Source organism: Didymella exigua (genome assembly GCF_010094145.1).
Source record: "Didymella exigua CBS 183.55 unplaced genomic scaffold M421scaffold_4, whole genome shotgun sequence".
NCBI lineage: Eukaryota > Fungi > Ascomycota > Dothideomycetes > Pleosporales > Didymellaceae > Didymella > Didymella exigua.
In genome coordinates this window covers 1,192,165-1,220,087 of record NW_022984778.1, presented here as the reverse complement: position 1 = coordinate 1,220,087, position 27,923 = coordinate 1,192,165, and the positions used below count along the sequence as shown (strand labels likewise).

Genomic DNA, 27,923 nt, shown 5'->3' with positions numbered 1-27,923 from the left:
TTGCAACAGCGAAGCCAGGCTGGCAGAATAGACATACAAGAAATGGACAAAACTCTTACAGAAGCTCAACACCCCGCACATATCGAAGATGGAAGGTGCCAAAGCAGCATAGAGGGAAGGTACAGTCACAACTCACAGTCTGTCAGCACAGCTGCCGCAATTGGGACCAGCCTGCGCCCACGGAGTGCAACTATGGGACATTATCTGATTGGTCCGAAGCGTGAATTCCTGTCGTTGGCAGTGCTCGGTGCGAATGAGAGGCTGTCCACACGTGTTTGATAGGTTACGCTCATACATATCTCCATTGACTCACCATTTGAATTCTCTTACATGTGAACAGCATTCCCGGCATCTACAGTATCTGCGGCCTCGTCCCCTCACCTTCAGGCACATAATGGAAGTCTTTGAGCATTCTCCCACGTCACTGATTCTTCAAAGAGCTCTCAAATCTGCTCTTCCATACAGTATCAACTTGGTCTTTCGCACACAGCATAAAACCCAATCGGAGCACGCACACATACTATCAACAATATCCACGTCGGCTACGGAAGTCCCAGAGTGCTGGGCAGCAGCATACCTCGACCGCTCCATGCGGCCAGGAACTGAACTCTGGCTGTTCGCACGAGGAGAAGACCCAAACCACGTATGTGAAAGAGATGGAACACCGAACGGAGCTTCTGCTTCGGCATCTAGCAACTCATCCTCAACAAAAGGCTTCTGTCCCCAATGCAAACTCGCTGTCCTCTCCCTGCTATACCACATGGCCACGCTCCCCACCCCACCCCTCCACCCCGATGAACTCCCTAGTCTCGAACTAGCAAAGCAGCACGAGAAGGCCCACCCCGATGCAGGACCAGGCGTCGTCTACAACCTCTCTCCAGGGACTTACATGCGCCACCTTCTCTGGCCAGGCGTCGTAACGCTCGGCGCATGCCACTCGGCACTGGTCTCCATCTGCCGGGAGGCTGGAATCCTGCGCGAAGAACTCCCCAGCGCGACCGCCGTTCTGAACAAGTTCCTGTTCAGGATCGAGGATCTGCCACCCGTTAAGCTGCTGCCCGCGGGCCTACGCTGGGGCGCAATGAGGCTGCAGGATCTCCCGACCGTGCAGGCACGCACCAGTATCCCGCGGGCGACGCGCACACTACTGAGCCTGGCGAGTAAGGGTGTGTTCGAAGAGGCTACGGATAAGGCTGTGGCGTGGGCATTTTTGGGGCTGGATGGGAGTCTGACAACGCTGCATACGGAGGCTGAGTGGCGGGAGAAGGGCATTGCGAAGAGTGTCGCGACGGGCGTTATTGGGGAGTATGCGCAGGGGCTGGCTGTGGATGGCAGAGGAACGGCATGGAGTCACGCCGATGTGTATGCGGGAAATGCGCAGAGCGAGAGTGTGTGTAGGAAGTTGGGAGGCCAGGCAATGTGGCAGCATTATTGGGTGAGGATCGATCTTTCGAAGGCGGGATCATTGGCGTGAAGATCATGGCATAGACACGGTGGAGCATATATCACAAATGTATAGGTAGGACATGTTTCGGAGAATCTTGGGTATCTGATTGATAGTCAGCCTCGTGCCCTTCAAGACATAAAGTTGGAACAAGATGAGTATGAAGTGCTCAGGAAAAAATTAGAGTTGTGTTGCGTAGTTTGATCCTCACGGAGGTCAGGGTTAAAAATTTATCATCATCGCGGGGTGTAAAGAGAGGAAATGTGCTTACCATTTGCTGAAAGAGTACTGCTGCCCGAACGAGCATCGCACACAGTCAATTGATTCGAGAACTTCATGTTATCGTATTGTCGTTGGCTCTGTATCATCAAGACGTAGCTCGACAGCCCGAAGCCGTACGTGCTGTTCTTTGACAAAGTCGCTGCAGACGCACACGCTTAGTCGAAGAGACCGAAGCCCATATCATCATCCTCGGACTCCTCCTTCTCCTCCTCCTTGGCGGCCTCGGGGGCGGCCTCAGCAGCACCACCGGAAGTGGTGGTGCCAGCAGCAGGGGCAGACGAAGCGTACTTGTCGGGGTTGGCGATGCGGTCCTTGAGCTCAGCAATCTCCTCCCACTCGTAGGCGGTCTCAATGGCAACAGAGAGAACCTTCTTGTAGGAGTTGACAACGGAGTGCATGACGGAGGGAAGAGTGGGGAAGTTGGCAGCCAGCGAGATGGAGGCAATGGTAGCGATGGCGCTGGAGAAGGCCTTCATGAGCTGGGACTCCTCGATGTCCAGGACAGAGGCATCGAAGGTGTTGCCGCTGTCGTAGATCATGTAGATACCCATGCCGTAGGTGAATGGAGAGATGTTCAACATGTTGAGCAGGGTAGCCTCGGAGGCACCGACCTTGTTACCAGCCTCAACGAGCTTGAGGTCGGAGGTAATTTCGATGGTACCACGGGCAATCTTGGTGGGGACACCGAGAGCCTGGAAGAAAGAGGTCTTACCAGGCTCCATACCAGTGTTACCAGCGGGGACGTAGACGTCGCCAGGGGCGACAGCACCGGCACGAGCGGGAGCGGCGACACGGTTGGACAGGATCTTGTCACGGATGTCCTTGAGCTCGCCGTTGGTGAAGACGAAACCGACGTTGCCTGTTCTCTTGTCAGTTGCGTGCGTCGCAGCTGCGCGCGGACAAGAACGTACCCTTGACGTGGGGAAGGAGACGCTCGTACTCAGGAGAGTCGTTGACGAGACCCTTGAGCGCACGGCGGACCATGGTGTTCTTGCCCATCAGGACGACACCCTCGCCACGGAGGGACTGACGGATCTCGTGCATCTGCTGAGACGAGACATTGTCGACGGTGACGATGAAGATGGAGCTGTACTCCTTGAGGAGAGCCTCGAGCTTCTCGAAGTAAGCGGCCTTGTTTTCCCTAGTGCCCCCCATTGTGTTCGTTGTGACGCAAAGGGATGTTTAAGGTCTTTAGTTTGGTGAAGTGGTGTTTGTGGTGTTGTCAGCGTCCAGCTCGGCGCGACAAAATTGAGTGTGGTGTGGCCCGAGCGCGCGACGTCACGCTAGCCGGACGAGGCGAGGCGGCTCTGTCAAAAGCAGATTCGCAGTGCACAGCAGTGACGAGCATCAACTGCAAGATGACTTTCCCATACCAGTGTCTTGCTGCTCGCGAGTTCACAGAGACTGGACCGGGCGGTTGGACGCTCTTTGGCGCATGCGGTTCGACACTAGTTGCGCAGTCCAGCAGTGGAGGTACATCGACTTGGACGAAGCCAGATGATCATATTGCAGTAGTGAGTAGTGCATGATCTGTTGTGTGGCAGCAGATCGTAGATGCTGTGCAGGAGTATTCTGTGTGAGCTGACCCAAACAACAGCCCGAACCAGAAGAGCGAGATGAAGAGAAGGAAGGACCACCAGAGAAGAAAGTCAAATTGTCGCAGCCGCCAAAACAGCAAAAGGTGAACTTTTCGAACCTAGTTGTCTCAAGCGATGGGCGATACATCATTGGGGTTACTGGCGAGGACAAGTGCATTCGTGTATTCGAAACCGACATCCAGAACCAGCTACGGCAGCTCAGCGAGAGGTAAGGACGTCCGAGGCAATTCGCACACCCAAGCCAACAGCAGCAGGCACATGACGAGGCGGCCCTGCTCAATCACTCTGACCTCGGATGACTCGACAATCCTGTGCGCGGATAAGTTTGGGGATGTCTACTCTCTACCACTGCTCCCCTCCCCGGACTACCGGGCACCTGAAGCCCCGGAGGAGCCAACTCAAGAGACTGAATGGGTACCTTCCGCGACTGTGCTCACTGTTCACTCTGGCAGGAATCGCAAGACCTTGGAAGACCAGCTGAAGACGAAGAAGAAGGGACCAGCGCCACCGAAGGATGAGATGAAGTTCGAGCATCAGCTCCTTCTGGGTCATGTCTCGATGCTTACAGATATCGTGACCACGAGGACAGAGCATAACCGCAGCTACATCATCACAGCAGACCGAGACGAGCACATTCGTGTCTCTCGCGGACTCCCGCAGGCCCACATCATCGAGGGCTTCTGCTTTGGCCATGGGGCGTTCATCAATAGACTCTGTCTTACGCGAACTGGGAGGCTCGTGTCTGGTGGCGGAGATGCACACTTGTACGTCTGGGACTGGCAGAACTTCAAGCTTCTTGAAAAGCTGCCCATCCTTGACGCTGTTGTGGAGCATCTTAAGTGTCGCCCCAAGGTCGCAGTGGAAGCGATCACCAAGGTCGCAGTATCTGGTATCTGGAGTGTGCCAAATCAAGAGGAGATTCTTGTAGCCTGCGAGGGTGTCCCGGCTCTATTCTCCTTCAAGGTTGACGCGATGACAAATACGAGCAGTGCAGCAACAGAGTACAGCTGCGCAATTGCGCTGAAGGGTAACGCGCTCGACGTCACTTTCTTGCCTATTTCTCCAACATCGTCTGCGGCCGTTGTCTCTATCGACAATGTGCACAAGCCAGCATCCACCAAGGAAGTGCGCGAGGACGAGGTAAGACACTGCATCCACTCAACGCCTATTTGTCTGACAATTGTGCAGGAAATACATCGTCTGCAGTGCTTCTCGTCGCTAGAGAACGGCAAATGGCAGGAGGATTCACACACATCAGAAGTGCTGAAGTCATTCCACGAACAAGTCTTCGACGTTGAGGCTGGCGCAAGCGGCGGTGACGACTCGACGACCGGTAACGGAAAGGGTGGTCTGGGAGCGGCAGATGATAAAGCACTGCGAGACATGCTCTACAGTGTGGAGAACCTCAGGAAGCGTCCAGGCGCTGAGGAGTAGACAGTCGACTAGTGCGAAGCCGCTACGAGTAGTGACAAAGCTGCGTGGCGCAGGAGAACCTCGGCCTGTCTGCCTGTGCTGCAAGTAATCAGATCCGAGGAGCATCCGGCACGGCAGGGGCACGATTGGGCATCTGATGTAAAGTTCAGCCTCCAGGCCAGTAAAACATCATAAATGAAGACATCGAAGAAAGACAACAGTGTAATGACGGTGCGTTCGCTGCAAGGCCGCGTGTGAAGAATAGGTATCCTGGTTCTCCATCAGGTCAACGCAACAGCACGCCGATGCGCAACTCAAGGCAGGCAACGGTGGCCGAGGCTAACGAGTTGGTGGGTACGGACGGCTTGCTGCGATTGTGCAGCCAGGGACGTGAGTGGGGAAGATGGGAGTCTAGTACTCTGCGATTTCTAAGACCGGGATTATCAAGCCAGCCCGACCGGCCGATGGCGTAAACTGAGCACCAGCATTTTTTCCCAGGCCTGCTCTCAAAAGTCGCAGCAACACCGCACTCTTGCATTGCAGCAGTACAGTCAAGGTGAGTGTGCCCACAGAGCCTGCGCGATAGTCGTATACAAAAAGGCGCGCTGCTGACATCGCGGGTGCTACAGTACTGAACACTCCCGCGTACAACCCCTCCATCACTCGGCTCGCCGTTCATACTTCACATCGCACAAGACGCTCGAAGCTCGAGCATCGCCGAGAACGTCCAGAAAGCTAGCACCAGGAACCAGCTGCCTCCACCACACTTCTCGCGCCACCGCCTCTCGTGAACTACCGTCCCACATCCCACCTTCGCGACCCACTTCCACGATCGACACGCGACAGCCGCGCACGCCGCCAAACTGTTTGCCTCAATCCTCCGCCGCGCGACTCCTCGAACCTTATCTTTATTCTCGCTGCCTGTCGCCGCTGCTGCTTCGCACAACACGCGCACTACTCCTGTCGCAGGGTTTTCCAAAGTAGATTCGCGCAAAATGCACTCGAAACTCGTTATCATTGGGTAAGTCAGCACACGAAGTAGTTTCTACCTTTGAGAGTAGAATGCTGTTTTAGATTCATACTGACCCCTCCAGCTCTGGGCCGGCTGGCCACACCGCCGCCATTTACGCCGCCCGCGCTGACCTCAATCCCGTCATGTACGAGGGTTTCCTTGCGCTCGGCATCGCCGCAGGAGGCCAATTGACGACGACCGACGAGGTCGAGAACTTTCCCGGGTTCATGAAGATCCAGGGCTCCACATTGATGGTGAGTGCCAGCCAAAACACACCACGCTTCAGTAGAATTGCTGGAGCTGACACTCTCAGGACCAAATGCGCGCCCAGTCCGAAGCCTGCGGCACCGAAATCGTCTCCCAGACCGTTGCAAAGGTCGACCTGAAATCCCGCCCCTTCAAGTACTGGTTGCACCCGATGGGCGACGACGAGGAGATCGAGGAAGAAGAACACACCGCAGACAGCATCATCATCGCCACGGGCGCAAAAGCGCGCCGTCTCGATCTGCCCGGGGAGGAGAAGTACTGGGGCTACGGCGTCAGCGCGTGTGCCGTGTGCGACGGATCGCTGCCCATGTTCCGGGACCAGCCGCTGGTTGTGATCGGCGGCGGCGACTCTGCGGTCGAAGAAGCGCTCTACCTGACCAAGAAGGCGAAGAAAGTCACTGTCCTGGTGCGCAGGGATAAGCTCCGCGCGAGCCGCACCAACGCGCGCCGCCTCACCACCCACCCCAAGATCGAGGTCATGTTCAACACGGGCGCGAGCGAGATCAAGGGCGAGGACAAGAAGGACGGGCTCATGACACATCTTGTTGTCAAGAACAACGTCACCAAGGAGGAGCAGACGATCGAGGCCAAGGGCCTGTTCTACGCCGTCGGTCACGATCCCGCGACGCAGCTGTTCAAGGGCCAGCTCGACATGGACGAGGACGGCTACCTGATCACGAAGCCGGGCGAGGGCCACACAAGCATCGAGGGCGTGTTCGCTGCTGGCGATGTCCAGGACAAGAAGTACCGCCAGGCGGTCACCAGTGCAGGTAAGTTCCCGATCCGTGCCCCTACTTGAAAAAAATGCATAGAAGCTAATGCCTATTGTAGGTTCTGGATGCGTAGCCGCGCTCGAAGCAGAGAAGTACCTCGCCGAGAAAGACGACAGCGTCAGCAACGAGCTCGAGACAGAGAACCAGGCCGAGAAGAGCCAGACCAACGGCGTCGTGCCCGAGTACCGCTCCAACCCTCTCTTGTAAAGAGATTCGTTCTTGTAAAGAGATCCTTGTGGACTACAAGGCAAGAAACGTTTCTTTGATATAGACTTGGGATCTTGGGCTATTTGCATGGGATATTGCATGGGTAGCGCAGGTTGGCTGGAGCCTTTAGCTTGTTGGCTCGCCATATGGCATAGACTTGTTTACGTATGGCAATGGAAGTTGGACTGTGATGACTTGATGATTGTGTCCGATTCGCGAGGGTATCTAGTGATTTGTGACGCTACGTTGGTTTCTGGGAACAGAGGCCTTATGTGTGGATTGTATGCCACAGCTGCCCTGAGTAATGAGTTCAATTACAAGAACGTGCGAGACAGCCTCCTTGGTGGCGTACACCCGTGCGCTCTCTTGAACGTCGTGTCTGTACACTTGAGTGGGTGCGTAGCTGGTCCGCGCGGGGCGTGATAGTTGAGGTATGCGGCTCCTGCCGAGCATCAACCACGGAACATCGTGCCACTATTGTTTCTGAGGAGGGTGAGTGCACTCTCGAATGCCTTCACCACGTTGATGTCTGCGATTGTCAGTCCCGCGGATGAAGGAGATGAGAAGGCTCCTACAGTGGTTCCTCCTGCTCTCGAATTCGTCCTCCTCATTCTGAACGTACAAAGTCCTCGTCTGCAACCTACGCTTCGTCAATACACGGACGCACGAACGATACTCAGTTGGACCTGCCTTTGATACGTCCGGTCGGTCTCGTGCCCATGTCCTGATTCCGCCCAAATGCGGAAGTACTGCGTCTTGATCAGTCACCACTCATGTAGCTGATGCACGGACAGACGGCACCTCCATGAGTTTTGCCCACTCTTCCATAAGGTCTGCTTCGTCCTGGCTGCATCGGTTGATGGTGGTATGGTACCTCTCATGCAAATCCTGCCAGTCAAAGTCGCGGATCTGCTGTGCAGGGTCGGCGTCATTGTCATCAGAGATTTCTTGTGCTTCGACGTCAGATTGCTCCACTGAGCCATCACGGCGGTCACGTTGAGCGGACGCTGGCCGCTCGGTGTCGCCAGAGTTCATGCGCTGGTGCCTGGAGCGCTTGGGCGTTTGCTGCACATCTTGGGTTTGCTGCACTTCCTGAGGAGCCACAGGCTCAGACTTGGATGCAAGATCGTCCATTGGCGGATATGAGTATTGAGTGCCCGCCGGTGGTGAAGAACGAATTGTATGCGCGCCTTCCGTGGGCAGAGACGATTCGCTCTCCGCGTTCATTCGTGACGCTGTTTGATGTGGTCAGTGCTGCGAGTGAGTGAACGATCAAGAGCCACGCGGCATCTCTCACACCAAAGAGACGAGCTGCCACGCAAGACTGAGCCTGGTCATTGTCAGGCTAGATGCCGAATCGTTGTGAGGTCTGAGATGGTGAATATGCAAGTACGCCATCCGCATTCAGCCAGCACAGCATGACGTGCGGAAGGTGCGTCTGACTCGCGCGCGCTTCGCGCCTGCTGCCTCCGTTACGCAATGATCTTCTGACCGCCAGGTACTCTTATCTTCCTCGCTCCTCCTCTACTCTCTCTTTCACCGTTATGATCACGTAGACGCTCCCACAAACCTGCCCCCTGCTGTCGCAGTCCATGGGTTTATAGCCACGCACGTTTCCCAGGGCGAACCTCCACTCATCATGGTCCCGCGGTACCCTTCTCGGCCACCACTCCACGGACCTCGGGGAGACGAGATCACCTAACACCCCCAACATGGAGTGCGACATCTGTGGGAAGGCCGGCAGTCAAGGCCACCCGCTACACTGCATCACATGCGCGCGTTCCTATCTCGAACTGCCCCGCATCGAGCTCGCAAAGACGCTTATCAACAAGGACGGAGTCGAGAAGCACGTCAAGGCTGTCATACAAGGCTCAGAAAACAGGTCGAGCATCTCGCTCTCCGACTCAAAGGGGGGGTTCTTGGTCGATCGCCAGCTATGCACGGACAATTTGAACTGGCAGCGCACGAGAACAGAGACGGTCGAGATCGAAGAGAGGATGACGCTCATCACAGAGCAGGCAGCCCATCTCCGCGCCCAGATGGAGGCCGCGAGGAAAGAACTCGAGGCCAAGCGGGTTTTAAATGCGCAACGCAAGTCGGATCTATCCTCGGCTACGTACGGTATCGGCCCTCGTCGTGCCAACGAGATGGACAAGGTGCAGCAGATGGTGAAGAGAATGGATTACAAATCCGAGAAGCTGCATTATGAGACGATAGAGCAGCGGAGGCAACTGTGCGCCACGTCTGCAACACTTGCGGGGCTGAAGATGAGCAAGAGGAGGACCAAAGATGGTGGCATCAAAGAGGTCTTCAACATTGGACCGGGAACAAAGCTCCGTGTGTGGGATCTTCGAGATATGAACGATGCTCCACCCGACTACCTCTCAGCCTCCTTAGCAGCTGTTGCTCAGCTCCTTGTGCGCATCGCTGCTTACTTGGGCATACGCCTTCCGGCCGAAATCACGCTGCCTCACAACAACTATCCTCAGCCCACGATCTTCAGCGTCACCTCATCGTATCAAGGCAAGAAGGTGCCATTTCCTGGTACTACACTGGACTCCTCGGGTAACAGTCCTGAGGTTTCTCGCCTACTTGACCCACGCGTACCGCTTCCAAAGCCTCGCACCCTCTTTATCGATCGACCAATAGCACACCTATCAGCTGAAGATCCCCCGGCCTATTCTTCGTTTATAGAGGGTGTTTCTCTGCTCGCATACAACATCGCGTGGCTCTGTCGGACGCAGGGGATGAAGGACAGCTTCAAGAGATGGGAAGACGTTGGACCCATGGGGCGCAACCTATATCGACTTCTCATTCTGCAAGAGACGTATATTGTTCGACGCCCGGAGAACCCTCTCGACAAGGACATGTGCGCTGGGAAGTCTTCTGCGTCACCGCTGCAAAGAGCGCCTGTGAGCTTTGGGCAGCTGTCACATGCGACGTCTCACTCGCACATGAGTATGGCAGAGAATACACAATACATCAGCGGATGGAGCCTTACACCTACTAAGATTCTCGACGGGCTAAAGGCGTTCTTGTTAGCTGAGCAACAGGCGCAGGAATGGGATGTGCTCAATCAAAAAGAATGGGAAGACATGGAGAATATCATCGCAGAAGATCCCATCATGGTAGGGGACAAGCGATATAACGTAGGTCTGGACGATGGGCACAGCTGTGTCACCACGAGCACTGCAAATGGAACACAGAAGGACGACATGTCCGAGGGTGGGCTGCCCGAACGCAAGAAGGGTACAAGCGGATGGACCAAAGTCAAGAGCAGGAGCGAGGATGTTGTAAATAAATAATACACAGTCGTACGTCAAGACACGTTCTCGCTCATGCATAGCATAAATCCCTAATAAGTTACATTTTGTCGAACATTGTATCTTGGAGTGTTCGGCATGATGCGAAATGGCGTAATCCCTCATGTTCCTTGTACCTTCCGTACTCGTCCGTGCAGTTACACGAACGGTATAAACGGTATAAACGGTATGTCAGCATGTTGGGGCCGATGTAAAGCGACCGGAGAAAACAATGACGCCTTCTGAGCTAGTCTAACCCCGGAGTCGCGAAACCAACGCGCAGCATATGGCCGAGATGGCCGTCGGTGTTTTGTGACGTCTCGGCGGATGAAGGATATGATTAATTGACTGCTGATAAATGGTCACGGTACGGCACCACGTTCCCGTATATAAGATCGCTGGCGCAGCGATGGCGACTCTACTCACGGATAGTCCTCCTCAGGGTCCCATCACACCATCTTGTGCCTTCGGCAAACAAAGGCACAACCGTAGTATCCTTTTACGTTGAAGAAGACCACTCGCCCCCGCAACTCTCAACACGCTAAGAAGTTCCTGTGAAAAGTTGCTTTCCCTTGACACATTGAAATCGGACGGGAGAATCGCCTCGCACTTATCTTGAAGCTCTCTGCCTGCGTGTTTCCTGGCTGTACGCGAAAAAGCAAAAGTGCAAAGACAACACCATGACGCTCCCCGAACACCCCATCGATACCCCGCCGCGCGCGCCCAGCCCAGTGCATAGGTTCGGCACCCTGGCTGTCCACGCTGGAAGCCCACACGATCCCGTTACTGGCGCTGTGATCGAGGCTGTAAGTGCAGTGGCCGCGAATTCTGGAAATCGTAGAAACTGACACAGCAAGATCTCGCTATCCACGACCTACGCGCAGACCGCGGTTGGCAAGCCAGTGGGCGAGTACGAATACTCGCGCTCCTCGAACCCCAATCGGTACGCAGACGGCTGCTCCACCACAGTATGAAGTTTAACGCAAGCTAACATGCCGGCAGCGATAACTTCGAACGCGCAGTCGCAGCGCTCGAGCACGCCCGCTATGCGCTCGCCTTCAGTTCTGGCTCGGCCACTACCGCCAACATCCTGCAGTCGCTCGCCGCCGGCTCGCACGTCGTCTCCGTGTCCGACGTGTACGGCGGCACGCACCGCTACTTCACCAAGGTCGCCCTCACGCACGACGTCAAAGTGACCTTTAGCCCGTCGATCGAAGTCGATATTGAGGAGCTGATCCGCCCCAACACGAAGCTGATCTGGATCGAGTCGCCCTCGAACCCCACCCTCACGCTCGTCGACATCCGTAAGGTCGCCTCCATCGCGCACCAGCACGGCATCATGGTCGTTGTCGACAACACCTTCATGAGCCCCTACGTACAGAACCCGCTCGACCACGGCGCCGACATCGTCGTCCACAGCGTCACAAAGTACATCAACGGCCACAGCGACGTCGTCATGGGCGCCGCCGCTTTCAACAGCCCGGAGCTCTTCGACCGCCTGTCGTTCCTGCAGAACGCCATCGGCGCCGTGCCCAGCGCCTTCGACTGCTGGCTCGCGCACCGCGGGTTGAAGACGCTGCACTTGCGCGCCCGCGAGGCAAGCAAGAATGCAACGGGCGTTGCTACCGCGCTCGAAGCAAGTGCGCATGTTGTCAGCGTCAACTACCCCGGTCTGGACTCGCATGCGCAGCGCGCGATTGCGATCAAGCAGCACCGTGACGGCATGGGTGGCGGAATGCTGTCGTTCCGTATCCAGGGCGGGCACGCGGCAGCGGAACGGTTCTGCCAGGCGACCAAGATCTTCACGCTCGCCGAGTCGCTGGGCGGTGTGGAGTCGCTGGTCGAGGTCCCGAGTGCGATGACGCACGGAGGTATTCCCAAGGAGCAGCGTGAGGCCGCTGGTGTGTTTGACGACCTCGTCCGTATCAGCTGTGGTGTTGAGGATGAGGCGGATCTTGTGGCCGACGTGCTGCAGGCGCTAGAGAAGGCTGTCGTTGGGCCTAAGATCAAGAATGGTCTTCCCTAGGCGACCGAAGCGAGACAGATGACATGACGAGGAAGTGGAGGTCTTTGGACAAAAAAGGGCGGTCTAACGAACATACCGCTCACGAACATGACACGGCGTTACTGATAGTTTTAGACGACAAACTCCTTTATATCCCAATCCCCACCGTGGGAAGCGTAGCGCTAAGGCGAGCTGATCTGTAGATCTGAATTGCATTTGCTTTACATCTCACACTCGTACTGGGACAATGACATGTTTGACTATGCGCACTTCATTGTTGGGCACAACCAGCTGATTGCGTTGATCGTAGTACCATACTCAGGCCATTGTCTGCATGGAACCTATTGCTTCGCGGCTTCTCTGCGCAGAACCGGGCGAAGCATAACTCCCGCTGCATCTGGACATAGCCTTTTCAGGATGATCCCAGAACTTCTGAGGCCTGACTTGCCCCTGCGAATATCGATGTTGGAATATCCCCTCACGAGCCCCCTTTCCCGAGGTTCATCTAGCTCTGCTAATCCTCCGTGTCGATGTGTACTTTGTGCTGCCTTGCATGCTGTTCAAAAGTCTTCCTCACTGCAGCCAGAAGACCGCGCCTAGTTGAGTCGTCAGCCAAAGCAGGTGTCGACATACACAAGGCTGCTGAGATCGAGTGTGGGATTGAGAGCTCGTATCCGCGCAGAAAAGGAAGCATCAGCATGCCTCCATCACTAATCGGATCAACGATAACCGCCAACCAAGATCTTAGATGAATCGCCATCCCTTCATCTACCAGTGGAACTTCGAGAGCGCATCTACAAATTCGCAATCGGTACCAATGCCATCAAGCCCGGCTATATCCACCAGAAGGACCTCGAGCCGGTGCGGCTGAGTCACTATCGCACGAACGACCTCGCGATGAGGACCTTCAGGAGTCTGATCTGATCTTCGAAAGCGACGCGTTATCACATCGGAAGAAGGTTTTCAAGTAGACGAGATGATATCGTCTCTAGGATAAAGGAAGTCTGTGATAAAAACGAGCATGGTATCTCGGATGCACAATAAAGAATAGATGCTCTACGACATTGAAAGTACCGATACAACCGAGCATCGTGACTTTACTCACATAATAGTGAAAGACTGTAGTGCCACGCCACCTGCTTCTAAGCCCTGCACATCAAGTCGAGGATCTTCGCGTGTCTTCTCTTTTGTTTCCACGTTGTAGAACCATCGTTCTGTCAACTCACCCGCGCCATCCTTCTCCATTTTGCAGTTCTCATCGCAAGGGCTGTGGTCAACGCTCATGTCGCAAAGATGCGATGCCCAAGAAGATGGTAATGGCCATAGCCTTGGGTCTTCCCAAGTCGCGGTCTTGTCGTCCTTCCGGAAGCACCATTCTCGACTACTGTGCATCTCGCAAGACCAGCCTTCAGGAAGTGGTCCTAACAACCCTTCTCCAAACATCACACCCTGAAGGAAACAAGGCCCCACGATGTGAAAGGTGTTGGAGGCGTCACCAACGGGTCGAAGTGCAATTGCCACACTCAATCCAGGCAGTGTGGCGATATGGTCTCCACTCTCGACGTTGGTGGGCGACACGCCTATGTAGCCTTCCGTGGTCCGGAAGAATACCTCGCTTCTTCGATCGGACATAAGCTCGTCTATGTATGCTTTGTACCGGAAGTCTTTGCTCAGCTCGCGATCACCGCCAGACCAGACAGCCGCAAGAAAGGACTCTCTTGATTGATGCAGCGACGGTAAGTGGTCCATATGATATGTCTCCTTGCAGAACCCGTTTGAAAGGAGTAGGACGAAGGCATCGAGCAGTGACCCACCGGACGGGTATGCTGCCGAAGTCATCAGATCGTTTGGCTCCCAGTGGCGATAGGTCTCGATGATTTCCATGAAGTTGTCACCATCATGCGTGTGCCTTGGGAATGGTTTTCGAGATCCGGACACAGTCTGGACAGTGGTTACGATGCGACCCTTGACGACGATGTTCTCGTTATCTGCAATGCTGAATGACTGTCGTGACCCCGCATGTGCGAACACGGCAAAGAGTCTTGATTCGGATTTGGGTTTACCAAAGTAAGGCACGAACGACTTGAAGCCCTCCTCAAGGCTTGGGAGGTCACAGGAGCGGAGCAACTCAAGACTTTTGAAGCGTTGCATATATTTGCATACCATATCTTTGTAGACGTGAGCGATGGAGGCATCGTAGTCAGGTTCGATTTGAAGTTGCTTCATTGCTGTAGAGGTTGACAAGTTTGCGTAGATCAGATCGCGGGGGTCGGTATGGCCACAAAGGCTCGAGCGGTGGAGGGTGTACACCAGACTGTGGGTTTCATAGTGTCAGCAAGACTCCGTAAGGCTGATCAGCTTGTTCTGACGGCACAACTGGCTCCGGATGAAGTCTTTACAGCAGGAGGTCTGCTGTTCTTAATAATTCGACATACCTGTCAGAACCCACGTAAGGGAAGAGTGAACGGCAGTACAGAATATCTGATGCGCTGATATGCTCCCTGGACACCTTATGTTCGACAAATATGATGACCTTCTCTAGCTTTGCCCAATCGATCTCTGTGTTGCCACATCTCAGCAGAACCTTGGACGCTAGTAAGACCTCTTGTCTAATCCACAATCTTCTGAACCACGGTCTCTGTATCAAGCTACTCAGTGCCAACCAGTGTCGGGATGTCAGAGTCGACGTTGCAAGATGATATCGGACAACTGCAGCCTCGCTTCCAGGGATCGTATCGCAATTGCGGTGATCTGAGGACAAGATAACCCCAGGACTTAACCTCTCGATTGTTTCCACCGCAGTAGAGGTGGTCTCGTCTTCTGGCCCTATCCATACGAGGACGTGTGCTGCCATTCTGTAGATCAGTCCCATACGAGCAACTTCGCGACCTTTCTCTTGTAGGTTGTCTTGATTGATACATATAGCATCCACCCAGATCCTTCGAGGACTGTGGGCAAGTCGCAGGTACCTCAGCGCGGTGAGGAGGTTATTCCGTACGAAGAGATAGCGAGGCTCATGTCCTCCATCATGGGCACTTGACTCTTGCCAGACGTACAGCTTCTCCGTTGGCGGTTCAGAGCCCCAGGTGTACGACAGACATTCGTAAGGTATACGCTTCTCCTCCTGGAGTTTCTCGTGTGTGATGACTAGTTGAACATCGTCCGTATATCCACCTGGCAGCAAAAGAAGGATCCTGATCGCGTTTCCAGGAGGATCTAGAACTCGGTATTCGAGCAGGGCATCCGCTTCCATGGCGATATGAAGGTTGTATGCTGAGCTGGCGTTAGGGGCTCCCAAGGATTTCAAGACCCGCCCAGCTCAGTGTGTGGGCTTATATCGAGGTTGGCTGATGCTTATCGCAGCTCTGCAGCTCGTGTGCCGCTCACGCTAGACTGTACTTGGAGTATAGACGTGGTTCTCGTCCTCATGCAGACGCTCGTGCAGCGGACCCATTGCCTGGACTCCACCACGGCTCAACCTGGTGAGTGTCTCCCTCACCGGTCTGCTTAGCCGAGCTTACAACGATCTGATTATGATTGCGTTATCATGGTCGTCTCGGGCAGAAGAGTTGCATGCTGTTACGCGTGGTAGCACGGGTCTGTTGAAGGAGGTGTGCGTGCTCAGAAGGACCCAGAGCTGCTGTATGAGGTTTGGTTGGTATCGAGCCGAGATCGGTATTGTCGAGATTCAACACCGTTACTCATCAGCATGTGCTTCGGTTGACAATGCCCTTCAGACCGGAGCGGAGCCTCCGAGCGAGGCAATTCATCCGCGGGAGCACCTATGTTGAAGCGCCAACTAGCACACGTCGGCCGCCGGTGACATCAAAAGGTAAAGTCGGCAAGGCCGTGCCAACGCCACACCAGCCGTAGCTGTCAACAGAGTATTTGACCGTTCATTGAGTTATGTTCAGTTGTTGTCCAGAAGAACTGATCGCACGAGCGCATTATTGTTTGCACTAATCACTTCGTCCCGTACCGCAGACGGCCGTCAGGCGGGGCCGATTCGGCCCTTTTGCCCACGGTTCAGCCTCACATCCATTTGGACATTGCCTGCTACCAACTCAACGTGTCTGTCGGCTATGCTCGCCTGCAAAATCAAAATTTGCCCATCATCGCAACTCCTTGGTCAATTTTCTCAAAATATAGCCTGACTGCAATTTCTAAAGACCTGACACAGTCTCGGAGGCCTCCACTTAGTACGTACACATGGCACTGCTACAGTGGGCCAGAAAAGTCGCAGACTTTTAGCACTAATACGGTAGCCTTCTGCCTTCAAACATCAACTCAATCGATCCAGCTAGACTATGCTAATTAAGACCATGCTGATTACTCTAGCGCACAAGGTGAGTTGTACCATAATCACGCTTGTCTACACTTGGGTTTCAAGTCCGCAACCGGCAACATCATATATCGCTCAGTCCCCGCCCGCGTCGTAGAGCACCACCCTGATGTCGGGACGAATGTCAAGTACGTGCGCCACTCCTGCTCGGATCGATGCAGTCCGGAGGGCGTAAGTTCCATAATCAGTGTTCGCAACCCTGCCAAATATACGACACGTTGATACCGGATTTGTAAAAGAAGATAGATATGTGCTTAGAGCTCAGGGCACTGAACTCCGCGACTTTAAGAGCACAGCTTCACAGGCGACAGATCGAGTAAGAACGTGTTAAAGATCCCCAGGCACAATGTGGGATTCCAGATATTGGCACGGTAGAGGTTGTGCCTCCTCATACTGTCATACAACTGCTCGCGTAAACGCCAGATGGGATTGATCGTTAAGGTGGCGAATACCTCCTCGCTTCAGCAGCCATGTAAATATTTGTTTTGACACCCCAGTCTTTTGGTTCCAATCTCCATTCCACTCTACTTAGCTAGACGACCCATGGAGCTGATAGTCCCGGCAGAGACGACATTTCTCGCGGAACCACACTCATCTGCGTGCGCAATAGTCTATACAGCCTTGAAAATCCGCCGGACTCTGACCATAGTTTCCCGAAGCTTCCACCGTACGGCACCTCACCGTGGAGGAGCACGGCTGTGCAAAAGCTGCCATTCAAATGCGTGCTCAACGGTGCCTAGGCTCCAATACTGTAGCTCAATATCAACCTTCGGACCAACACCAAGTACAGCCCTGACTGTCTCCCGAGGGAAATTGACCACCGACCTTGGATCAGGGTAGTATCCCTTCCTATCCTCAAGCAGCCGCACGGTGACCGTCCTGAGGCCCATCAGTCTCTGCAAAGGAAAGCACAGCCTCTGGAGGTGTACATGCTGGTGTATAGTATCATAATCTGGCATGCAGCTGTGCAGCAAAACTTTCAAAGCGTAGTGCACTTCTCTCATACAAATCGATAAGCGCCGGATCGCGCCACGTTGGATGCTCGTCAGGGTGTAATCGAAGAGGTACCACGCCTGCATGGAACCATCAAGAATTACCACCTTGGCCGTGCTTAGCGGGAGCAAAGCTGTCTCGTTGTGCAGCTGTTTGCAGACTAGATACAGTGGCGTGATCCTTTGAGAGGTCTTTGGTTTGTACCGCCAATATTGCATACAATTAAACCTGTCAACGATGCAGATATGATACGGTTTGGACTTGATCTCGCAGACCCGGTTATGCACTGGTGTTTCGATATCGATCTGTTCGGGAATGGTGACGAGTTGGTAGATCAAATAGCGCAGTTCGGTTGGCAGACGCAGGATTGGTGAGTCTTGTAAATTGCGATCGTACCTGCATTGGAGTTCAGTATGTGGAGCGATTACGGAGACTTCTCGAGCTCACAAGGATAAGGGCTGGATTTGGAGTGCGGAGCACTTCATCACTGCTGTTGATGGCACCTGCATGGTGATGATGAAGAGATGGGTCTGGTGCAAAGTCAATATTCACACAAGAATGTTGGTCAACAGAGAGATAATAATAATTCAAATACTGTTCTATCGAGTTTTGTGTGCGTTTGCACCTTCGATATGAGACCCTGATCCACTAGGGAGAGAGATGCGCTCGAAAGGGACCATTGTGTCATTCATTGTTTTCAGTACATCGGTAAGACAGAAGGGCTGCTCAGTAGCAAACATCAAGCCCGCTCTAACTTCATGACTTCTCAGAGAAGTGCGGACAGTGATTGCAGCGATGACCGCGTTGTTTGTCGCTGCTTAAGTAAATCTATATATCATAATAGAAGATTTGGAGAGTAGATGGCTGCGACATCGCACAACACAACATGTTCCGGGTAGAACTACCTACCGATGTGCCAAAAGTAGCCCACCAATAAGTACATATCCATGGGGCTGCAGAGTGAACGTGCTCGTAGGCAAATGGTGTACCAAAATCCCCGCCCAGGGTATTAATAAGCCTCCGGTACGAAGTTGGGCTCTGAAAGCCACGGCGGGGCTTTAGCTCGAGCAGCTATACCTTTGCACTAGCCGAAGGGACGGTAGTGCTGAGCCACCCCTTAGGCTCAACGACTTTCTTTGTTGTTTCTGGGTCTGACAATGCCCTAGGCAGCCCCTACGTGCGCAAGGCTGCAAACATCGCAATAGCGACCTGACAAAGAATGATGGCCCGAATACCACCGAAAGACCGCGCAAGCGTTGTCGGACTGCCTTCCGCACACCTGCTATTGAGTATCGAGACGAATCGCCATGATGCAAACAACCGGTGAGGACTACTACGACATTCCCTACGACGATCTACCGTCAGCGAACTTCGCGGCCCGGCCCACAAGCGAGATCAGCGAACTTGGTCTACTTGTCGACGGCCTGTGGACCTTCATGACCTCTATTTCCTCCTCATCCGAGAAAACCGACAACGAGGACGATATCGACGACGGCCTGACTCCCACAGCTCTGACCTCAGAAACACCCCTGATGCCTCAACCAAAGCTGCCGCAAACGCCGCCTGATACGCCGGCTATCACGGTGACCTCGCCCTCGCGCAGGCAATCGCTGCGCCATCGATTGAGGAGCGTGAGCGATATCGTAGCCATCGTGAGAAGACCAAGCACGCGGCAAAAGTCGAGCACGGCGCCGCCTGGCGCATTCAACTCGGCGGACTATGCACCTCAGGTGCCAAGAAGAGCGATGAGTGTGAGATTGGAAAAGCAAAGTGCAGAGAGAGGAAGACACTCCAGGCACTTGTTATCTGAGAGCGACTTGAAAGCACGAAAAGTGTTTGGCATGCCCGAAGCGCTGCTGGAAGAAGAAAGACCGAACGCTCGGTTCTCATTCGAAAGGGGAAGCGATAGTTGGGAAGAAGACGAGGAATTGATAACCCAAATACATGCGTCCTTCTCTCGCAAGCCGAGGGTGCGAGAGACGCTGGAAAGGAAACAGCTGGCAAGGCTGAGGATGAATTTCGTAGAAGCAGAGACCGATAAATTCGTCAGTTCACCTCAATCGATGCTGGGCACGCCCGTAGAGCTGTACCCACCTGAGCGTCAGCCTGGGCGGTTCAGGCCGACCAGCGCCATCAATGGCAGGCGAGGGACCTCGACGCCAGTTTCACCAAAGACGCCCTCGCCCTTCCGGAGACCACAGCCACTGTCAAATAACAGGTTTGCCGGCGACGAAAACCTCAAGGACCTGTACCGGACAAGGGTCTACGTACCTGGTCCGATCTGTCTCGAAAAGCACCCAGCCTTGCTGCGAAAGGACTCCGTTGCCACTTTGGACCCATTTGCGAGCGAGATAGATTCGATAGGGCGACGTCCCTCTGATCTGATGGCCCTGGAACATTTAGTCGTGTACTTCGACGGCATGGGTCTCAACGAGGAAGCGTCGGACGTGTGCATGGACAGGTATTGGCTCAATGGCCCGCAGCAGGCGCTACGAGAAACGGATTTTGACTTGTTGGAACTCGAGCATCCTCTGACTCCGCGGAGTCAGCAAAGCAACGGCTCGAAAGATGCGTCCGGCGCGCTCTCCAGGTTCTCTTTCTCTTCAGCGTCATCAGGCCGCTCCGTGCCACAAGGCTTTCCACAAAAGCGCCAGCTGATCAGATTAAGGAGATTGCTCTCGCCGGCGCTACCCGGCTTGAAAGGCTCGGAAGATTGAGCAGCAAACGGAACAGTCGTGACATGACAGAAGAACAGGTACGATCTACAGTTGGGGAGGTTTAATCAAACCTAGTAATAATAATAATGAAAACTGAACATTCGTAAGCCGTGTTTGAAATGAGTGCTCGGTGATGTCTCGCGCCAAGCGCGTTGCGACTCGCTACTGGCCCAATGGGGTAGTTTGTGATGCGACAAAGCGTTCGATAGAGTGGAAGCAAAAGGTGTGTCTTGAAAGGGTCATGATTGGCAGCACAAAGTCGTGACGGGGCGTCGAAGTCGATTCGGCCCTGGTGCGATCTGGAGATCCTTGTGGATGACGACCGGTTTGCCTTGCTACATCCGACTGAGGCGCGGGCGCCGCGCAAAAGCACACCAGGTGGACGAGGGTGCGCTGCCATTGATGCAGAGATTGACCGAGTGGAAGAGGACGCAGGAAACTTGTTGCCCTTTCACCGACCGCGGGCTCACGATAGGACCGATGCTGGCCAAGGGTGCAAGGGTCGGCGCGCACACTGCCGAAAAGAAATGCGAGGCAGCGAATGATATTCACCTACGTGTCCTTGCCTCCAATCACACTTCAGACGGAACGAAGTGATCATCGACTTGGGTTGCCCTCCTGAGCGACATCTGGCCCTGCTACGACCCGCTCAGCGCGCCCCGCATCTCGTCAGACGTCCTCCGCTCGAGCCAGCGCATCAACGCTTGCCGCTATTTCGAGTGGTTGCTAAAAGCTGATCCTCCCCGTCGTGGCTGGTATCTCCATCAATTGCACGCCTCACATTGCTGAAAGCACCCATTCGCCTCTATATTGATTATTTTGTAGCAGCCAGCTATTACATTGTAGGGTCTCCTGCACAGTGAGACGCTCCTCGGTGTTCGCAGATCGCTAACATTGTGCAGTCTGCTTTACCCAAACTACAGAATCCGCCATTATTAGCATTAACATGGCCAATACCTTCATGAATAGTAGTAGTGACATCTACGGGATACCGGACCAGGCCAGAATGGACTTTTGGCTCAACCACGCTCACCTCTCTGAGGAGCAGCGCCAGGCAGCTGGGTCGCACGGCACCCTGTATCCAAACAACGGCTTCGACATGCCCGCACAGCCATCGATGGTACCAAGGACGATGCCCAACAGCATGTCGAACTTGACCCAACTTCCTGTATGGATATCATCTTTGGAGGTCGCTCTCCCCGTGTTCTAACCTCCAGCAGATGGACCGCACCCAGTCCGCTCCGGTCTCCAGACCCCGATCCACGACCATCCCAGAGAATAACGACCTCCAGCGCTCAGCAAGCGACTTCGGCGTATGGCTCGCGACTTCCAACGAATCGACGGGCGACTATGCTCTCTACTCGGGCTCGATGCAACCCCAGGCGAGTCTCCAGGCAATCCCTGAGACTACGGTTGAGTACACCCCGAGTGACTACATCAACACGTGTATCGAGGCAACATCGCCTTCAGTGCCCTTTGATAACATGCACGTGCAACTAACCCCCCAATGGTGTCAATCGTCAGATTACTCCACGTCGCCCAGCACACCTCAGACTGCAATGATGACTCCTGTTACTCAATCTAGTAACACCATGAGTCGTCGGAGCAGTCTGAACACCCCTTTCATTGATGAGACTTCTTTGCGCGTCCCTTTTGATTCTCAGTACCTGGCTATCCTTCCCGAGGATAGCCAACTTTCCTTCTCTGCGTCTTCATGTATCAATGGATCGAAATTCGATCCTAATTTCCTTAGTTCCTTCACTGGTCCCGTGGCCAGTGACCCTGTCCTGTTTCCTGCGTTTACTTCTGTCCCTGTCTCAAATGCAAGTGTTTACGCACTTGCTCCTTCCGGTCACCAACAGAACGAGTCGTACCTGGCGGAGGATATGCGGAGGTCGACATCCCACCAATCGTCCGAGAGCAGCGCGAGCAGCACACGCTCCAGCATCTCCCGGCGATCCCGGCGCGAGCGCGAGATCAACGCCGCCGCCGCATCGCGCCCGCTCGCGCCCAAAGCAGGCGACGCCGCCGCCGCCTCATCCCGCGACCAGATGGCGCGCGTCGTATCCTCGGACGGGTCCAGCAAGAACGTCGGCGTGATAAGCAAGGCGCCGTACGTGCGCCCGCAGCACCCGAAGATCATGTGCGCGCAGTGCAACTTGCGGCCCAACGGGTTCCGGGGCGCGCACGAGCTGGACCGGCACGTACTGCGCGCCCACGCCGCGGTGCGCAGGGGCTACGTGTGCGTCGCGCCCGCGTTCCAGAAGCACTTCCTCGACAACTGCAAACACTGCCGCAACGGCAAGGTCTACGGCGCGTACTACAACGCCGCCGCGCACCTGCGCCGTGCGCACTTTCACCCCCGCAAGCGCGGCCGCAAGGGCAAGAACGACGAGAAGCGCGGCGGTATCGGTGGCGGTGATCACCCGGCTATGGAGTGGCTGAGGGAGCACTGGATTCGCGACCTGGAGGTGCCCAACACGGTTGACAGCGAGTCGGACAGTGCGGGTGAGACTCCTGGTGCTGGTGCTGGTGCTAGTATCAGCGTCGGTGCAGCTGGTGCAAGTAACGCCCTCTCGCCCCCCCTCGCCCTCGACGCACCGCCGCATCCCGCAGCCTCGCTTGCGCCCCCGCAGATGCCGCTCGACTACGGGCTCAGCGACTCGATCCAGCCCGCGGACCCCGTTGCGTACGAGACGTATGCGTACGCGTCCGTCGATGGGTTCGAGTTCGATGCCTACCGGACGCGTTCTTAGGCCTGCGGTGTGGTCCGGGCATGGTGTGATTTTATTTGTTTTCGTGTATGTGATCTACTGTGTGTTTGGGGCTACGTTGGATCTTACGGAGTTGGTTAGGCGTTTGATGATTGAGACCACCAGCGAACGCGGCTGTGGTAGGTCCGCATCGGTGTACATATGGGTCTGGGTCTGGGTTTATGCCCATGGGCTTCTTTTCGAGGTTATTGGATAGCGGTTAGGTATTCTTTCATCGCGGCAACGTCGCTGCTGGTATTCTAGTACGTATTTACGGTGCTTGGCGAGTTTGTACATGCAGTGATGCTCCGTGGGCTGTCAAGCGCTTTGGTGCGACGAGTGCTGCTGTTCGCCGCGTCGCGAGAACGCCCACGCTTGCAGTGATGCTCGATGCAACGCTTATCCATTCGTGCTGTTCTTCATGTTCGTCGTCTCTCGTGCGCCCCTGTGCTGGCTATGGCGCGCGTTCACCCGCACCTTCGCCCATCCCACTAGTTCAGCGGCCCGCCGTTGGGATACCCGCCCTGACCGACGGGATTCGCAGGCCCGCCAGTCTGTCCCGCGGCACCGCCAGCCAGTGTGTCCCCCGCCCTCTCAGCCTTGATCGCCTCACGGGCCTCGGCCTGCTCGGCCTTCTTCCTAGTCCAAGTCAGCACGGCTCCACCATCCGTAGCAACGAGGCCTCGTAGAACCAAAACCTCGCAGACGGTAGCAGAAAACCCAACTCACCGATCCAGATCACTCGTAAAACTCGGCTCCGAGCCACCCCCGCCCATCCCCTCGCCGCCCTTGCGCACAGCATCCGCCACCCGCCCCTCGCCAGGCGCGGCCATCTGCTCGCCGTCCAGCTCCTTGTGCCTGCCGACGTCCTCCTCAGTCAGACCCTTCGCCTCCTCGCCAGCGGGAGCGCCGTGCACGCCGGCGCCCTCCTCGAACTTGGCATTGCGGTGCCCGGCGGCGTCTGAGGCCTGCTTCTGGGGGATCCGCTGGTCGACTGGCGCGCTGCTGTCCGAGGCGTTGGTGGCTTGTGCGGATTTTTCCCGGGGCGTGGTCGAGGCGGGGTTCCCGGGGGTTTCGTAGGCTTGGGCTTGGGTTGGCTGTGAGGGGCCGGTGGGAGAGAGAGCCGACATTGTTGGGTGTGGTGGATGGCAGTATTGTGTGGTGGATGGCAGTATTGTGTGGTGGATGACAGTATTGTGTGGTGGATGGCAGTATTGTGTGGTGAATGGCAGTATTGTGTGGTGAATGGCAGTGGTGTGTGGTGAATGGCAGTGGTGTGTGATGAATGGCAGTGGTGTGTGGTGGGTGTCGAGAACTTGCCGTGGATTGCTGTATATTATGGTGAAAGTGTGAGGAGCGCGCAATGGGTTGTCGAGGGCTGTTTTGTGGTCGTCGACGAATGCAATGACGTAGGCGGGGCGGCGCGTCATTCATTCGCACCCACGACGCGATTTAGCGTAGCATCTGGATCTGCGTAATCTGAGACAGGCAGTCGGTGCATGTATGGCCAAAGATTTTCAATTCGGCATGGCCAAAGATTTGCAATTCGGCATGGCCAAAGATTTGCAATTCGGCATGGCCAAAGATTTGCAATTCGGTAGAGATGCTGATGCTGGGGCCTAATAAACATACCCTCGCAAATGTAAAGCCCATTGAACGCCCTCGCTATGCTGTCGTGATGCAATGGTGGGTATTTACTCCGTCTCCATGACCAGGTCCTCGGACTGCCGTCTTGACATTGCTGGGGTCCCGTTGCGCTCTGCCAGTGCTTCTGCTGCCTTGATGGCCTTCTCCCGTGTCCTGCGATTCCACTCTTCGATGGAATCCGGGCCACCTCCTTCGATCTTCACTGGCTTCATCTCTGCCGGAATGCCGAGCACTGTGCCCTGGAAGCGCGACTCGACGCCCGTCTTGCTGTGTTTCTTCATGAGTGCTGCAGTCTTGATTAGCGCAGTGCAGGGCGCATCACTGGTGAGGGCCTACTGTTCAAATAGTCCTCCATCTCCAGCTGGTCCAGCTGGTCCAGCTGCTCGGTGGGGTTCGTGGCCACGGGCTTGTATGTGCCTGCTATGCGGCGGATCTCCCTGTTCTGCTCGCCCTCGACCCACTCTATGAAGGCGGCGACGTCTGCCGTGTCTTCGGCATCGCGGCGGCGCTCTTCCATGTCCCGCGCACCAGACTCGGCGTTGTAGGCGTCCAGCGGCTTGCGCAGGAACTCCTTCCACAGCTCCTCGCCGGCCGTCATGGTGGGAACGAGCAGCGCGCAGTCCTGCATGGCCATGCGCACGTCGGAGATGTCCGGGGTCGGGTCGTTGTGGTTCGAGTACGCATTGTAGGCGGTGCGCTCGGCGAGCAGGGTCAGGTAGCGGGCGGTGAGGTCGACGACGGTGTCGACGGCAGAGGGCTTGCCGCAGTGGAAGCCGGTCGCGCGCAGGATGTGGAGGACGGCGGGCCGCAGGAGGTTGAGGAACAGGTCGTGCTGGGACATGCTGGCGCGGGCGCGGTCGCGGGATTCGTCGGAGTGCAGAGGTCCAGTGGGTGTCTGCGGCTATCGGGGCAGCAGCCAGCGCATCGTGGGATGGAGGGCGTCAAGTGAGGAGGGTGGCCGGTGCCAAAGTGGTGAAGGCGCGTGCGACGTGGAGCCTGGACTTTCACAATCGCGGGCTTGCCAAGGCTCACCTCGGCAGTCGATCGATCGATCCATCCACCGCTGCCGCCCTCGCCTCCACGCACAGCATTTGACACACGCACAGCATTTGACGACACACACAGCATTTGACGACACGCCGCCAGTGCGCAGCTGCGCCCGCCCCCTCTCGCCCATGCCTGGACAGTCCACGGCCCCCACGTCGACGCGATGAAGATCAAGTTCAAGACCCCCAACGCGGCTCCCGGCGACGCGCCCGCAAACGGCGAGGCAGCCCCCGCGCCAGCTGCTGCAAAACCTGGCGGCTTCAAGATCAAGCTGAAGCCCGCTGCGCCTGCTGCGCCAGCTGCGCCGACTGCTGGCGGCGACGCGCCCGCCGATGCGCTCAAGCACAAGCGCAAGTACATCAAGAAGCCCAAGACCGACGCCGACGGCAATGCGGTCCCAGCAGGCAAGCCGGCGCCGAAGAAGCGGGGGCGCGACGGTGGCGAAGACGGGGACGTCCCATCGGCGAAGCGCAAGCCGAAGCCCACGCTGAAGAGCCTGGAGCGCCTGGACCAGAGCGACGACGAGGACATGGAGGACCGTCCAGCGCCGGCGCAACGACCCCCCAAGCTTCAGCCAAACCGGTCGACGTCTCTAAAGCTATCTATCAAGCCCAAGTCGTCCTCCTCCGCCGGGCCCGCGGCCTCACGCGGCACCACACTGCTCAAGGTCAAGGGCGCCGGGCGGCCTCCTCTCAGACCGATGGGTGTTGGCTACGACAGTGAAGCCGACGAGGCAGAGGAAGATCCCGCCGTAGAGAGCCAGTTTGTGTTGCGCATGCTGCCCGGGCCCGACTGCGACCTTGTGCGCAGGTCCATCGAAGAGAAGACCATCGGGAGGAGCACCTCCCTGGGAGGGCCAGGCGTGTACTTTCGGTTCTTCGACAAAGAAGGCAGGAGAGCCATGCTCACTATACAAGGCCGCCACTATGCTGCCTCCATGGTAGAGCTGCCCAACATCATCGAGTCGATGAAGAGCTGGAACAAGAAGGACTGGGTCAAGACTGCAGATGTCTGCCAGATGCTCCTCGTCTTGGGCAGGGTCCAGAACGAGGACGAGGCAAAGAAGTATCCGCGACCAAGCCACGTCGAAGAGAACTCGCATCGCTTTCCCCACGGCTTGACTCCACCCATGCGCTGGGTCCGCAAGCGCCGCTTCCGACCACGAAAGTCTTACCTCGATGTCGAGCGAGCCGAAGCCGAGATGAATGCACTGCTAGAGGCTGATGACATGGCCGAGAACACAAAGTACGAGTTGGTCGAAGAGGGAGCAGAGACCTCGGAAGACGAGTCCGGCTCAGAAGACGACGACGACGACGAAGAAATGATGAACGCCCCCGCAGAGACTCCCATTGAAGAAGTTGACGCTGCGGATCTGGAAGAGATGCTGGCAGCCGGATTCATGGACGACGACCATGTCGAGATCCAAGCCAACGGCGACGAGCTCGCAGCTCTGTTTGGCAACAGCGACGCCGTCGAGGGGCAAACACCCGTCACGGCCCACGATGCAGCTATGCATGCACTGGCGCAGCATGGCAGCATCGTCGTCGAGCCCGAGACTGCCCCAGCTACACCGGCCGCCGCAACATCAGCCGAAGAAGACGATGACGACGACGACGACGACGATGACGACGACGATTCCGACATTGACGAGGCTGCCGTCGCCGAGCAACAGAGGAGGGAAGTCCTGGAGACCGAAATCGCCGAGCTGGAGAAGGCGGTCCAGCAGAGCATCGAGTCGCGCGACAAGCAGAACAACCCTCTGTTCAGAAACCGCGTCAACAAGACGATTGAGAGACAGCAGCAGGATCTCCACATCAAGAAGAAGCAGCTGAACAAGCTGAATGGCAACGAGGATGTGGACGACTAGGTTGGTCGAGTGGAAGCATGGGAGGAATGTCCGACGTTACAGAGTATTGCATTGCATCGGAGTCTCGGCGAGCGCATTGGGCCGGCGCATGGTCTTCACAAAAGGGTCGAGGAAGCACTCGACTCCACTACTTGTTCATCGTTAGATACCACTATACATTCACATTCAAGGAACGGTCCCACTGCACAGACACGGAATTTGTAAACGTGTCAATGTCTGCTGCCGTACCCTTGAACTTTTGCCTGAGTCGGGTA

General features: G+C 55.8%; 13 protein-coding genes across 13 annotated transcripts; 8 read left to right on the top strand and 5 right to left on the bottom strand.

The window, feature by feature from the left end:
• Nucleotides 1-394: 394 nt before the first annotated feature.
• M421DRAFT_54164 (uncharacterized protein) lies at nucleotides 395-1,474 on the top strand (the record flags this gene model as incomplete). The annotated part of the gene is made up of 1 exon (XM_033595187.1): nucleotides 395-1,474. One exon carries the CDS (start codon nucleotides 395-397, stop codon nucleotides 1,472-1,474), a length of 1,080 nt encoding a protein of 359 aa, XP_033452730.1.
• Nucleotides 1,475-1,881: 407 nt separating this feature from the next.
• On the bottom strand, nucleotides 1,882-2,881 carry M421DRAFT_54823 (60S acidic ribosomal protein P0; the record flags this gene model as incomplete). Its single annotated transcript, XM_033595262.1, has 2 exons — nucleotides 1,882-2,585; nucleotides 2,638-2,881. The coding sequence occupies 2 exons, from the start codon at nucleotides 2,879-2,881 to the stop codon at nucleotides 1,882-1,884; spliced, it is 948 nt and encodes a 315-aa protein (XP_033452729.1).
• A 191-nt stretch (nucleotides 2,882-3,072) lies between these two features.
• On the top strand, nucleotides 3,073-4,962 carry M421DRAFT_417201 (uncharacterized protein). The gene is made up of 4 exons (XM_033591358.1): nucleotides 3,073-3,240; nucleotides 3,324-3,532; nucleotides 3,579-4,464; nucleotides 4,513-4,962. Exons 1-4 carry the CDS (start codon nucleotides 3,085-3,087, stop codon nucleotides 4,756-4,758), a joined length of 1,497 nt encoding a protein of 498 aa, XP_033452728.1. The 5' UTR covers nucleotides 3,073-3,084; the 3' UTR covers nucleotides 4,759-4,962.
• Nucleotides 4,963-5,042: 80 nt separating this feature from the next.
• M421DRAFT_403395 (thioredoxin reductase) lies at nucleotides 5,043-7,109 on the top strand (the record flags this gene model as incomplete). Its single annotated transcript, XM_033590258.1, has 5 exons — nucleotides 5,043-5,127; nucleotides 5,584-5,758; nucleotides 5,832-6,003; nucleotides 6,063-6,786; nucleotides 6,848-7,109. 5 exons carry the CDS (start codon nucleotides 5,043-5,045, stop codon nucleotides 6,994-6,996), a joined length of 1,305 nt encoding a protein of 434 aa, XP_033452727.1. The 3' UTR covers nucleotides 6,997-7,109.
• Nucleotides 7,110-7,177: 68 nt separating this feature from the next.
• On the bottom strand, nucleotides 7,178-8,352 carry M421DRAFT_417198 (uncharacterized protein). The gene is made up of 4 exons (XM_033591356.1): nucleotides 7,798-8,352; nucleotides 7,687-7,745; nucleotides 7,572-7,636; nucleotides 7,178-7,525 (listed from the first exon to the last, which is right to left on the bottom strand). Exons 1-4 carry the CDS (start codon nucleotides 8,221-8,223, stop codon nucleotides 7,449-7,451), a joined length of 627 nt encoding a protein of 208 aa, XP_033452726.1. The 5' UTR covers nucleotides 8,224-8,352; the 3' UTR covers nucleotides 7,178-7,448.
• Nucleotides 8,353-8,708: 356 nt separating this feature from the next.
• On the top strand, nucleotides 8,709-10,301 carry M421DRAFT_2099 (uncharacterized protein; the record flags this gene model as incomplete). The annotated part of the gene is made up of 1 exon (XM_033588213.1): nucleotides 8,709-10,301. One exon carries the CDS (start codon nucleotides 8,709-8,711, stop codon nucleotides 10,299-10,301), a length of 1,593 nt encoding a protein of 530 aa, XP_033452725.1.
• Nucleotides 10,302-10,571: 270 nt separating this feature from the next.
• On the top strand, nucleotides 10,572-12,532 carry M421DRAFT_417196 (cystathionine gamma-lyase). The gene is made up of 3 exons (XM_033591355.1): nucleotides 10,572-11,104; nucleotides 11,156-11,241; nucleotides 11,301-12,532. Exons 1-3 carry the CDS (start codon nucleotides 10,979-10,981, stop codon nucleotides 12,322-12,324), a joined length of 1,236 nt encoding a protein of 411 aa, XP_033452724.1. The 5' UTR covers nucleotides 10,572-10,978; the 3' UTR covers nucleotides 12,325-12,532.
• A 621-nt stretch (nucleotides 12,533-13,153) lies between these two features.
• M421DRAFT_293056 (HET-domain-containing protein) lies at nucleotides 13,154-15,696 on the bottom strand. Its single transcript, XM_033589037.1, has 2 exons — nucleotides 14,739-15,696; nucleotides 13,154-14,617 (listed from the first exon to the last, which is right to left on the bottom strand). The coding sequence occupies exons 1-2, from the start codon at nucleotides 15,554-15,556 to the stop codon at nucleotides 13,405-13,407; spliced, it is 2,031 nt and encodes a 676-aa protein (XP_033452723.1). The 5' UTR covers nucleotides 15,557-15,696; the 3' UTR covers nucleotides 13,154-13,404.
• A 3,095-nt stretch (nucleotides 15,697-18,791) lies between these two features.
• Nucleotides 18,792-20,451, top strand: M421DRAFT_417190 (uncharacterized protein). Its single transcript, XM_033591354.1, has one exon. It carries the CDS (start codon nucleotides 18,946-18,948, stop codon nucleotides 20,353-20,355), a length of 1,410 nt encoding a protein of 469 aa, XP_033452722.1. The 5' UTR covers nucleotides 18,792-18,945; the 3' UTR covers nucleotides 20,356-20,451.
• A 675-nt stretch (nucleotides 20,452-21,126) lies between these two features.
• M421DRAFT_417188 (uncharacterized protein) lies at nucleotides 21,127-23,383 on the top strand. Its single transcript, XM_033591353.1, has 2 exons — nucleotides 21,127-21,197; nucleotides 21,258-23,383. Exon 2 carries the CDS (start codon nucleotides 21,576-21,578, stop codon nucleotides 23,109-23,111), a length of 1,536 nt encoding a protein of 511 aa, XP_033452721.1. The 5' UTR covers nucleotides 21,127-21,197; nucleotides 21,258-21,575; the 3' UTR covers nucleotides 23,112-23,383.
• Nucleotides 23,384-23,599: 216 nt separating this feature from the next.
• Nucleotides 23,600-24,238, bottom strand: M421DRAFT_98569 (uncharacterized protein; the record flags this gene model as incomplete). The annotated part of the gene is made up of 2 exons (XM_033598632.1): nucleotides 23,600-23,747; nucleotides 23,838-24,238. The coding sequence occupies 2 exons, from the start codon at nucleotides 24,236-24,238 to the stop codon at nucleotides 23,600-23,602; spliced, it is 549 nt and encodes a 182-aa protein (XP_033452720.1).
• An 815-nt stretch (nucleotides 24,239-25,053) lies between these two features.
• M421DRAFT_89746 (uncharacterized protein) lies at nucleotides 25,054-25,596 on the bottom strand (the record flags this gene model as incomplete). Its single annotated transcript, XM_033597796.1, has 1 exon — nucleotides 25,054-25,596. The coding sequence occupies one exon, from the start codon at nucleotides 25,594-25,596 to the stop codon at nucleotides 25,054-25,056; it is 543 nt and encodes a 180-aa protein (XP_033452719.1).
• Nucleotides 25,597-25,826: 230 nt separating this feature from the next.
• Nucleotides 25,827-27,922, top strand: M421DRAFT_417185 (uncharacterized protein). The gene has a single exon (XM_033591352.1). It carries the CDS (start codon nucleotides 25,966-25,968, stop codon nucleotides 27,667-27,669), a length of 1,704 nt encoding a protein of 567 aa, XP_033452718.1. The 5' UTR covers nucleotides 25,827-25,965; the 3' UTR covers nucleotides 27,670-27,922.
• The last annotated feature ends 1 nt before the right edge of the window (nucleotide 27,923 follows it).

What these genes read in the sequence shown, in the direction of transcription:
- M421DRAFT_417201 (XM_033591358.1), top strand. Translation starts at nt 3,085, where the DNA reads ATGACTTTCCCATACCAGTGTCTTGCTGCTCGCGAGTTCACAGAGACT. An exon ending in CAGATGATCATATTGCAGTA is followed by an intron (nt 3,241 to 3,323) that starts GTGAGTAGTGCA and finishes CCCAAACAACAG; the next exon opens with CCCGAACCAGAAGAGCGAGA. An exon ending in CTACGGCAGCTCAGCGAGAG is followed by an intron (nt 3,533 to 3,578) that starts GTAAGGACGTCC and finishes CAACAGCAGCAG; the next exon opens with GCACATGACGAGGCGGCCCT.
- M421DRAFT_417198 (XM_033591356.1), bottom strand. Translation starts at nt 8,223, where the DNA reads ATGAACGCGGAGAGCGAATCGTCTCTGCCCACGGAAGGCGCGCATACA. An exon ending in AGTGGGCAAAACTCATGGAG is followed by an intron (nt 7,746 to 7,797) that starts GTGCCGTCTGTC and finishes ATCAAGACGCAG; the next exon opens with TACTTCCGCATTTGGGCGGA. An exon ending in ACCGACCGGACGTATCAAAG is followed by an intron (nt 7,637 to 7,686) that starts GCAGGTCCAACT and finishes GACGAAGCGTAG; the next exon opens with GTTGCAGACGAGGACTTTGT.
- M421DRAFT_417196 (XM_033591355.1), top strand. Translation starts at nt 10,979, where the DNA reads ATGACGCTCCCCGAACACCCCATCGATACCCCGCCGCGCGCGCCCAGC. An exon ending in CTGGCGCTGTGATCGAGGCT is followed by an intron (nt 11,105 to 11,155) that starts GTAAGTGCAGTG and finishes TGACACAGCAAG; the next exon opens with ATCTCGCTATCCACGACCTA. An exon ending in CGCTCCTCGAACCCCAATCG is followed by an intron (nt 11,242 to 11,300) that starts GTACGCAGACGG and finishes ACATGCCGGCAG; the next exon opens with CGATAACTTCGAACGCGCAG.
- M421DRAFT_293056 (XM_033589037.1), bottom strand. Translation starts at nt 15,556, where the DNA reads ATGGAAGCGGATGCCCTGCTCGAATACCGAGTTCTAGATCCTCCTGGA. An exon ending in CCTTACGTGGGTTCTGACAG is followed by an intron (nt 14,618 to 14,738) that starts GTATGTCGAATT and finishes TGAAACCCACAG; the next exon opens with TCTGGTGTACACCCTCCACC.
- M421DRAFT_417190 (XM_033591354.1), top strand. Translation starts at nt 18,946, where the DNA reads ATGATGCAAACAACCGGTGAGGACTACTACGACATTCCCTACGACGAT.
- M421DRAFT_417188 (XM_033591353.1), top strand. Translation starts at nt 21,576, where the DNA reads ATGGACCGCACCCAGTCCGCTCCGGTCTCCAGACCCCGATCCACGACC.
- M421DRAFT_417185 (XM_033591352.1), top strand. Translation starts at nt 25,966, where the DNA reads ATGAAGATCAAGTTCAAGACCCCCAACGCGGCTCCCGGCGACGCGCCC.